The sequence below is a fragment of the Corvus brachyrhynchos genome, unplaced genomic scaffold (assembly GCF_000691975.1).
Source record: "Corvus brachyrhynchos isolate BGI_N302 unplaced genomic scaffold, ASM69197v1 scaffold376, whole genome shotgun sequence".
NCBI classification, from domain to species: domain Eukaryota; kingdom Metazoa; phylum Chordata; class Aves; order Passeriformes; family Corvidae; genus Corvus; species Corvus brachyrhynchos.
This window is the reverse complement of record NW_008238966.1, coordinates 78,090-88,737: the sequence shown is the minus strand read 5'-3', so window position 1 is coordinate 88,737 and position 10,648 is coordinate 78,090. Positions and strand designations below refer to the sequence as shown.

The following is a 10,648-nucleotide window of genomic DNA, read 5'->3' as shown; positions in this document are numbered from 1 at the left end:
GCGGGGGCGGGCGGCGAGGGGGCGGCGGATCCCCTCGGGCAGCGGCCGGCAGTACCTGGAGTTGGAGCTGGGCCGCGGGGCGCTGCTGGTGCGGGAGCGTATGGACCGCGAGGCGCTCTGCGAGCTGAGCCCCTCCTGCTTCCTCAGCCTGGAGTTGGTCATCGAGCAGCCCATTGAAGTGCACAACGTGGAGGTGGAGGTGCTGGACATCAATGACAACGCGCCGCGGTTCCCCCGCCAGGATTACCGGCTGGAGATCAGTGAGTCTGCCGTGCCCGGGGCCCGTTTCCACATTGAAAGTGCCCAGGACCCTGATGTGGGCACCAACTCCGTGCAGAACTATCTGCTCAGCCCCAGTCGCCACTTTGCCCTGGACCTTAAAGGCTTCCAGAGTGGCAGCAAACTCCTGGAGCTGGTGCTGCAGCAGCCACTGGACCGGGAGCAGACTGCCCTGCAGCAGCTGGTGCTGACTGCTGTGGATGGTGGGGATCCCCCCAAGTCTGGTACGGCCCAGATCTCTGTGCGAGTTGTGGATACCAATGACAACCCACCTGCCTTTGACCGCTCCACCTACACCGTGAGCCTTCTGGAGAACTCCCTGCCTGGCACGCTAGTGGTCAAACTCAATGCCTCAGACCCTGATGAGGGCTCTAATGGGGATGTGATCTATTCCTTCAGCAGCTACACCCCCCAGAAGGTGAGACAGCTCTTTAGCGTGGACCCACATTCAGGGGAGGTGCGGGTTAATGGCACTTTGGACTATGAGGAGGCATCCTCCTATGAGATCTATGTACAAGCCACTGATCAGGGCCCTGTCTCTATGGCTGGGCACTGCAAGGTGCTGGTCAACATTGTGGATGCCAATGATAATGTTCCTGAAGTGGAGCTGACCTCCCTGTACAGCCCAGTGCCAGAGGATGCGAGGTCAGGAACTGTGGTGGCCCTGATGAGTGTCACTGACCAGGACTCAGGGCTGAACAAGCAGGTGAGCCTGCGCATTCCACCCGGCCTCCCCTTCACTCTCAACTCCTTCAAGAACTCCTACACCTTGGTCACCCAGGGCAAACTGGACCACGAGAAAGCAGCAGCCTACAACATCACAGTTACTGCTACTGATTCTGGGAGCCCCCCTCTGTCCTCCCAGAAGGTGATCCATGTGGAGATCTCCGACATCAATGACAATCCTCCACGCTTCGAGGAACCTGTGTACTCAGTTTACATCCCTGAGAACAACCCCCTTGGAGCCTTCCTGTGCACTATTAAAGCCACTGACCCAGATGTTGCCAAAAATGCCTATGTGTCCTATTCTCTAGTAGATGGAGAGATTGAAGGGCTACCGGTTGCTTCCTATGTCTCCATTAAATCCGATAGTGGCAACATGTATGCTGTCAGGTCCTTTGACTATGAGACACTAAGGGAGTTCCAGGTGATTGTCCAGGCTCAGGATGCTGGGATCCCACCACTGAGCAGCACTGTCACTGTCTACATCTACGTGGTAGATGAGAATGACCATGCTCCACAGATTCTGTATCCTACCTCAACCAACACTTCAGCAGCCCTGGAGATGATCCCACGCTCGGCATATGCTGGATATTTGGTAACCAAAATTATAGCCATTGATGGGGACTCAGGACAAAATGCCTGGTTGTTCTTCTACCTGGTGCAAACCTCAGATCCGGGTTTGTTCAGGATAGAGCTCCACACTGGGGAGATTAGGACTACTCGCAAACTGGGGGAGGACAGCACACCTACTTTCAACCTGACGGTGGAGGTGAGAGACAATGGAGAGCCATCGATGTCCTCATCAGTAGCCATCACTGTTGCTGTGGTGGACAGAGTTTCCAAAATCATCCCTGATAGAAGAAGACACTTTAAAAGTCCAAGCAATTACTCAGAGGTCACTCTTTATCTCATTATCGCTTTGAGCGCCATCTCCTTCGTTTTCCTTTTCACAATCATTGGGCTGACTATTATCAAGTGCTACAGATACAGTCTGTATGGGAGCTCCTGCTGTGCAGGGTGCTGTACAGTCAGAGAACGGAGCCCTGCTGATCTGTACAAGCAGGCCAACAACAACATTGATGCTAGACTGCCCCAAGGTTTAAAAGTACAGCCCCATTTCATTGAAGTGAGGGGCAATGGGTCTCTCACTAAGACCTACTGCTATAAGGCATGCCTGACTGCAGGATCAGGAAGTGACACTTTCATGTTTTACAATACCTGTGGCCCAACAGGAACTACTGGTCCCTCTGCAGTGGTGACTGAGAGGCATCTGACAGGACAAAGTGGGCAGAGTGCACAAAACCTGATCATACTTAGAAATGACTCCATTACTCCTAATGAGGTGAGGCTCCCTTGGTAAATGGTCTGCACAGAGCTCTGAGCAAATCTTTACTCAAGCAGAGGGTCCAACTGGAAAACTCAGATGAAGCATATTCCCTTAGGGGCTTGCTGACACTCAGCTATGAAACTTGGTTATAATGAATCTAATCTATGCCATGCATTTTGTTTCTAGGTAAATACTGAGACTTTCAGGGTCCAGTTGGTAAGTTCAGTATATGCGTCTGTTGCTCGAGATTCACCTCATTTTTGCAGCATATGCTGTATTGAGTACTGCATCCTTCCCTTTTCTCTTACAGGTCTAAAATTGCCTGCTGCTACAGACTGCTAGGGAATGACACATCTAGTCTTACAGTTTTGATGGTAAAACTCATATTGCAGGAGAAAAAATAATCAGTGATTAGCCTTGAAATCAAAAGGTTACTTTATGGCAGTTATGGATGTTTGCTGCTTTGCTGTCTTCATACCTAAGTAAATCTGTTGAATTTAGCAAAGCATATTATTGCAGTGATCTTACTAATGTGAGCATGTTTTAAGTTGTCTGAAAACTGCAATCCCTCCTTTGCTAATGTTTGTTCTACCCAGTGCTGCATTTTTTGCTTTCTGGCCTGTGACAACCCAGTGACATCTTTGCAGAGCATTAGAGCAAGTCACCATCATTAAGTTCCAGAGTGGCAACTTCTAACCTGCTGGGTTGCTATTGAAAATTGTTTAATACCTATGGTTCCACCAGCCATGTATTAACCTTTGCAATATTTTCCCACAGAGAAGAATTAATGGTTGCTTTATGCTGGCTTGCAGGAAGCCTGCAGTTGGTGTGTAGTTTGCATGATCTGTGCAGTTTGCTTTTTACTCATGTTGGGACTGAACTCAGAAGCGCTCACAGGAGAGACTAATTCTGGTGCACAAACGAAAATATTGCAATTACTGTGTGTTGTTTGTATCCCATAATTGTGGCAGGCATAAGATCAGTTTGTGCATTAATATGTGCTGTGCCCCAGATGTGGGAAAGTCGGGGGAATAACTGGTGGGATAGAAAGGAGCCTTATTTGTGTATTGTTGCCACAGAAATAGAACTAGTTTATTTCTTTCTTTATACTTTTTCTCATATGAAGATGTTAGCATCTTTTGCAACTGTTTTTTTGTTGAACAGAGATGCCCATATCTTAAGAGCCAGCAAGTCTTCCATAAAAATGCTTTTAGAGAGTAATGATCATCCATTCAACATTAACCCATTTAAAATGAATGCACTGTTTTTCTGTAAATCACAGTGGCAGGGTACAGGGGAGGTGCTTTTTTCTCTTTCTGTGCAGTTTTTGTACCTTCAAATTAAATAAAATGCCTGGAATGTGTTTGATATAGGAGGGACTATGAGACATGCTCTATGAGCATGTATGCTGAAGAATCAAAGAGTGAAATACACACTTTAGAGCTGATCTTTGGGGTGGGGGGATGTGCAAGAAGAAAAGCAATAACTGGAAATTACTTCACTTTGGATGTAAGACCAGTAGGAAATCAGTTTAACAGATTCCTATCACATTTTGAGACTTGCTCCATTGAATGCAATGAATTAGCAAGTTTTGATTACCAGTGCAGATCAGGCAGTGGCAGCAAAGCCAGCCCAAACTTGGAGTACAAAAGCAGAGAGTTGTGTAGAACAAACTAAGGAATGCTGCCTGTGTGGAGTTGTCATCCTAAAGGGGAATCAGTTATTCAACTAGCTCTGTATGGTTTAAACAGAGGTGAAGTTCTGACAAGTTTTTCTCGTCACAAGTTCTTTTCTTAGGCCTCTGCTTCTCAACCTGTCCTGTGGTAGGGCATTCTATGAAGATGTATCAATGCCATGTGCACATGAGGAAATGGCTGAATGTAATGGCATTCACTAATTACTAGTTCCGGGCTAATTACATACTAAAAATCTTGTCTTTCTACTGTTTCAAGCTCAGCATTTGCACTGAAGATGCCATCAATTGCTTAGCAACACTGAATTCTACTTTTTAAGGATAATGATCTTTGTATTATTAGATTTTCAGGGAACTGTGTTTCTCTTTTTAGTTAAAGTGAACTTTGAATCAGCCTTTAAGAGCCTGGGCCTTCACTTGTGAGGCACAGCAACAGGCAGTATTGTCCATGCACCAATTTACAAAGTCAGTCTCTGATCTGTGTTTTACTTTTGGATGGTGTGAACAGGTCCTTTCTTTTTTTTCTTCCACACAGTTTTTGGAAATGGATTTTCTACTGGTTGTTCATTGATGAGGATGGGACGAGGTGACTGGGTTTTCTAAGCACAGATACACCTAGTTTCACTGGATACACTGGTTTGACAGTGGCTATTATTTTGAAAATATTGTTTATCCAGTGAGAGGAAAAATATTTCCAAGTTATTTGGGATTAATCTCAGTAACATTTGGGGCAATAAGGTCTTGGTTCTTTTCATATTTACTGGTAAGGTCAAAGATGTTAATGCTTACACTAAGTTGTGACTGACTTTATTGGGTCATTAGAAGGATACAGTAGGAGTGAAAACAAGTGCAATAAGGTTAGGCAGGGAATTTTTAGTACCTGGTGAAGCTCTGACTCCTGTGTGGCTATTCCTTTTTTACTGGCAGTGTTGTGATGGTGGAATGGAAGCTTTTTTCTGCAAGATAACCGCTGCTTCTGTGTTCGCCCTGCTTACCTGCACAGTCCTTTGTAGGTTTATAAGGATGACTCAGACCAAAGGTGTTTTGTCAAAGAAGAAATGTACTAATGCAGCTGCACAGGAAATCTTGGACAGGGTTATTGCTGTCAGGAGGCTGGTGGTGATAAGGGTAGCGATGCGGGGTTAATGGATATTGCTCTCTCATCAGATAACTACTGCAGGGGGACCAGGCAGGCAGTGTAGGCAAAATATAAGGGGGAAAAAAAATACTGTGGCTTCATTTCTGGCACTGTGTGAGGTTATGGGCAGCCTGGATTCCTGTCTTTTGAAACAGGGGTGCACACACTATTTTGTGAAGAGATTTTATGTGAAGTTGTGATTTTGTTACTGGGCAGTGCTGCAGTGATGATCAGTCATTTTCAGGAAGGGTTTCAGTGCTTTAGTCTGGAGTCTGTTCCCTCATATTCCTGTGAAGATCCTGAATGATGTCTGGGTAGTGTCTGGTCCTTGGTTTTTCTTTTCTTCTTTCCTGTCTTGTTCTTACATCCTGTGCAGTTAAGCTCATTTCTTATGTCTTGCGTCTCTTGACAGCCTTTTCCCTTCAACGCAGGAAATAACAATCAAACCAAAATGTTTTAACAGGAGTTTTCTGTCCCAGAAGGCAGCCTGGCACATTCCTAATGAGGAGTGGACAGTCTGGATACTTGCTAGAACTAGATATAAACTCTTTATATTATACATTTCCTTGTACCCTTTCTTTTGTGTGGTGACACATGTGGCTGACAAAACATGATGTTTCATGTGATGTTCAGAAATAGAGCGTGTTGCTCTATGGACACTTGTAAAGAAAGTGAAAAAACTGCACATTGGTGGTAGTAAGGCCCACAAGATCCATTGGAGGTTTACAGCTGTTTGCTTTTATTCTGGCTCTTTTTCTGTATTTTTCACTTCAAAACCAGCTTGCTAAACACATGGTAAAAAGAAAGCAACACTTGAGTTGAACACATTTTGATACTACTTTAAATGCAAGCATGTTTTGAAGTGTCTAAATAGTAACGTCACAGCACTGCTTGTAGCAGTCTGTCCAAGAGATTTCTCTCAGAGGATTTAAAGGTATTAGTGGTGGAATATCTTACAATCTCAGTGCAAGAACTTAAGCCTTTAAGAAATTCGCCAGCCCTACTGACATTGAAAAGGTTAACTATAAATGTTTGTTCTTTTGTTTAATGGCAGTGTCTGAACCTGCTGGGCTGAGCAGGGACAGTGCTCTGTGCTTCAGGGCACTCAGGCTTGAGGCTTCTGCTGTGCCAGCAGAAATTTGCATCCAAGATTAAGCAGAGGTGTTTTCCTTCTCTTGGAACTCGTTAAATGTACTTTACAGAAACACTTGTCTGTTCCCTTCACCTCAGTTTTCTCAGAGTTAGGAATGCAAATGAACGTTCCCAGAATTTGGGCTTTTGAATTACAACCTTTTCCAGTTTCCTTTTTGATTTATTGAATGATAAAAACATATTTAAATAGTTTGTTCTCCACATCAACTTAATTCTAAACATTCACAGAAGGAAAGCAGGAATAGAAGTCTGTTTCCTCACAGCTGTCAGCATTGTCTCACTTGAAAATAAGCAGAGCCTTATGCGGTCAGAGGTTCTAAAAGCCTTTTATTATTGCTTCAAAGCAGATACATTTGATAAACATACCTTATGTCATTCTGTTGTGCATTTGTGTGGAAATCAGAATGAAGCAGGATGTTTTTAGGAGTCTCAGCATCTGGTAACTGTTTGTAAATATTAGATTCACACTTCTCTACTTCAAGCAGGTTTTGTTCTAGCAAGCACTGAAGTGAAAGTTAGTGTGTGCATTGATCCATTGATGATGGGATCAGGACAATATTTTAAAAATTAGAAATTTCTCCTTTCCCAGGGACAAGTTCTTACTGTGTCGAGGTATTAGGTAAAAAAGAGAGCTGAGGGAAATGTTTGTAATGATACATTTTCAACTAAATTTATTCTTCCTGAACCAATGAAATGATTCTTCAGTTAACCCACTTGAAAACGACTGTGTGGCATTTTGCATGAGCTTTCTTGCTCCTAAGATGGCTCTGCTTTAACTCTACATTCACATTATTCATGACTAGTGACATTAATGGTTGTGGTTATGTGGTTGGCAGAATAAACCCTGGTGCCTGGAAGAATCAGCAGGAGCAAGCTGGTGGCATGAGGTGTTCACCTGGTGCAGTGACAACGACTTCTGTAGGCACCTGGATAGATTTTGACTCATCTCACACTATGGTGATGTGTGCTGTAACTGAATCAGAAAAAGCAGCTAATTGGTGAAACAGGGAATGGTTGATTACTTTTGTGCTGGATTGTGGGATTTCTTTCACCTCCTGACAGGACTGCTGGACTTGCTACAGGACCTCCAAAAATCTCTGAGGGAAGTGGCAAGTTGAAATTACCTTAAACCTAATAGAATGTGCTGGATTGTGAGAAACAGGGTCTTGTGATGAATTGGGAGCTGGGGAGGTAAAAGGAACAATATTGTCTTCATCAGCATTGTGTGACACAGTGAGAGTGTGGGGATGTACAACTGGGAAGCATCGGGACCAGTTCAGAGCCTGTATTCCTCTTTGTGCTTCCTCTCCGTACTCACACTTCCTGGTCAGCTGCACCTTGTCCTGGTGGTGTTGGTTTAGGACACAGCTGCACATCTCACAGCCAAGCAGGTGATGGGGCTTTCACAGCCCATGGAGAGCTGCTGTGCAGCCCCCTGTCCACTGGGACTGCCTGAGGGCTCAGCTCTACTTTGAGATGGGCCACATGGTGTACTGGCACAGTGCTGTGGGACACACTTGGCTGCGTGGCAGATTTCAGGGAGTGGTCTGGTGAAGGTGGACTGTTCATAGCCAGAAATATAAACCAACCCAAGTGTGTGGACTGTGGATTCCTGGTGGATTTCTAAGAAGCAACACTAGTGCATCTGAGCTGGGGAGAGATATTGCTGAATAGGTTTGCTTCTACTGTGCTCCAGTTCTATTACTGGTCATGCTTTATTGCTTTTCTAGTCCAGTCTCATTTAGAGATGTATTGGAACAACTTTCCTCTTATGGCCAGAGAAACTGAAAGAACCACAGTCTGTAGCAGAACAAAAGGAGAAGCCAATTATGCTGACAAAATAGAAATTTCGCTGATTTTGTCAGTTGCAGAACACCAACCTGTGGTAACACAAGTGTGGGACAAATGTGCCTCTTGCTGAGCTCTGAAACTACCCAGTCAAGCAGCAAGCACATGGTAAAACTGGGTGAAAATAGGTCTGCACAAAGATAGAATGCTGCCCAACTGCCTTGTGCTCTTGTTCTTCCTGTAAGGACTTCAAAAGGAAGTCACAGATATTGATTTTTTTCACAGTTAAAAAAAACCCCAGCCCTTGACAGTCAACTGTGGCAATAGATCTTTCCACCTCCAGAGTACATTTTTCTCATCCTTTTCCCTGCTTGCTTCTTCTGCTCCCCTGGGAACAGCACTACAGCCCTACCTGAAGAGTCATAGCAAAGAGAGAATAGCCACAAGATGCCAGAGATTCTAGATAGTAACCCTTGAAAATACCAGTCTCCTAATTTCTCTTATATTGACATGGGGAGTCTTGGTCCCTGCATATGAAGTGAATAAATAATGAATTTCTAATTAATTAGTTTCTCCTGACATCATCACCCATTTAAGATCTGATGCCCCATTGCAAACAGAACATAAGTTTTTGTCTTCTATCCAAGAGTTGGAAAGCTCTCATCTGAAAACCAAAAATCTACGTACTGTGAGTGAGTGGTCGTTTTCCTCTTTTCTCACTCCTACCCAATTGGTGTCAGACTTTGTCAGTGCTTTGATGTAATCTCACTTTATCTGTGTTTTGCCTGGGACTGTGGTAAGATTCCTCCTCCTCATGTTGCCTACAAGCCTGTGCAAGTTAGTTACCTGCACCTCTCAAATTGCAAAATAGAACAAAGGGGCTTTCCTCCAGTCCAGCAGCTCCCCTGCAATAAAAAAAATCCCCAGCAGAAGAAAAGCCAAATCTTCTGCTGTCAGCACCCTTCATACTCGAGAAAGGCAAGCTCAGGAGAGGATCTGATCGGTGTGTGTTCTCTATCCTCTTTCATTGACTGTTACTACGTGGTTGACTTTAGAGTTGCTTTGACATCCCTGGGACTGGGGCCAAAATGGAATTAATCAGAAAAGACTAGAACCATGCATAATGGGCTTCTTGTCAAACCACTTTCTGCTAAACTCAGCAGAACCTGAGCATGACAGAGAATAGGGGGCTAAATGGGAAGGAAATTGCTAGCACAGATGTTTAATGTGTGGTTGCAAATAGCAGCCTCCTCCCTTTTGTGTAACTCAGACTAAAGAATACTCGTGTGTGCATCATCCAGGAGCATCTCAGTCTTGAGTGATGCTGGACCTGAGAAGTATGGTGATAGAGCAATACTGTAAGTTGTAATTGCTCCATTTTTGTTTGAATAATACCTATTGATCCAAGGAAAAGCATACGCCAAACCTCAAGAGGAACAACAGAGTTGGCTTTAAATAATTCAGAACATTCAACACTTTCTTTTTCTCTTTCAAGTAATGGGGTCAAATTCATTTCTGATTTGCCTCCAATAATTTGAAGAGAATTAAACCATTACTGTCATTTATTATTTGTGTGTTTGGCACAGTGCAAGACACATCAGGAATGAATGTAGTCCATTATGTTTTTGGACATAAGTTCTGTCTGTGAATTCCAGTGCCTGAACTTAAGCACTCACTACACTATCACCTCCAGAATAATGTTTCTAGTACCTTGAGAAATAACCTTGGTATGTCCTTAGGGCTTAATTTTAAGGGACCTGAGCTTGGCTGTAGTTGAAAATTATAGTGACGATCCCCTGACAATGCAAAAACTATTTTCTGGAGCAATTTTTGATCAACAGAGGATTTCTTAATTATCTCCTTATTTCGCAAGTCATGCTGCAGCACATCAGCATATGCTGAGGTTTGTTGGTCAGAGGGTATTGCTGGCTGTTTTCCCCTTCTACCTCTTATGCCCTCTCATGAATATGGAAAATCTAATAGGTTTTGGTATTATGAACATGTCTGTCCTTAATAAAAGACTTGCTGCAGTCTGCAAATCTGATACCATCCATTGCAGTCCTCTGCAGTACACTGAATTCCAGCAGAAACCTCGCTGCCCCACATGTCCCCCTCACAGGGAGCTACATTTTTACTATTCAGTGCAGAAGTTCCCGTTTTCTCACCTTATCAGGTAAACAAACAATGTACTTCTGGATTTATGATGTTGGTTTTTCATCCTATGCCCAAAATGTTGATAAATGTGTGAGATAACTTTCCACCAGTTTGCAGCATTAAATGTTCCACAGAGATCATCTCTAGCCAAAGGCCTTGGCATGCAGACAAGTTTATTACAGAGACACTCCCTGTGTGCCCATTTGAAAGTTTCTTTAGATTTGTAGAAAGATTTGGCAATTCACAAAAATTGGGTATATCCATATAGGCTTTTCTGACAAAATTAGCCAGATGCATATGATTTTTAGCGTGTTTTACTGACACTAACAGCATTGTCCTGGGCTTATGTTTCTACAGCCAAAACACCCCAATCCGGACTGGCGCTACTCTGCGT

At 43.8% G+C, this 10,648-nt stretch overlaps 1 protein-coding gene across 1 annotated transcript in view; it reads left to right on the top strand.

Moving 5' to 3' along the window:
* Nucleotides 1–10,648, top strand: part of LOC103618710 — a 72,972-nt gene that overhangs the window by 26,165 nt on the left and 36,159 nt on the right. The window contains exons 2-4 of the mRNA XM_017738664.1: nucleotides 5–2,344; nucleotides 2,516–2,545; nucleotides 10,612–10,648. The exon at nucleotides 10,612–10,648 is cut by the window's right edge and continues 24 nt beyond it. Coding sequence (XP_017594153.1) covers nucleotides 5–2,344; nucleotides 2,516–2,545; nucleotides 10,612–10,648 — 2,407 coding nt within the window. The remainder of the gene's footprint in view (nucleotides 1–4; nucleotides 2,345–2,515; nucleotides 2,546–10,611) is intronic.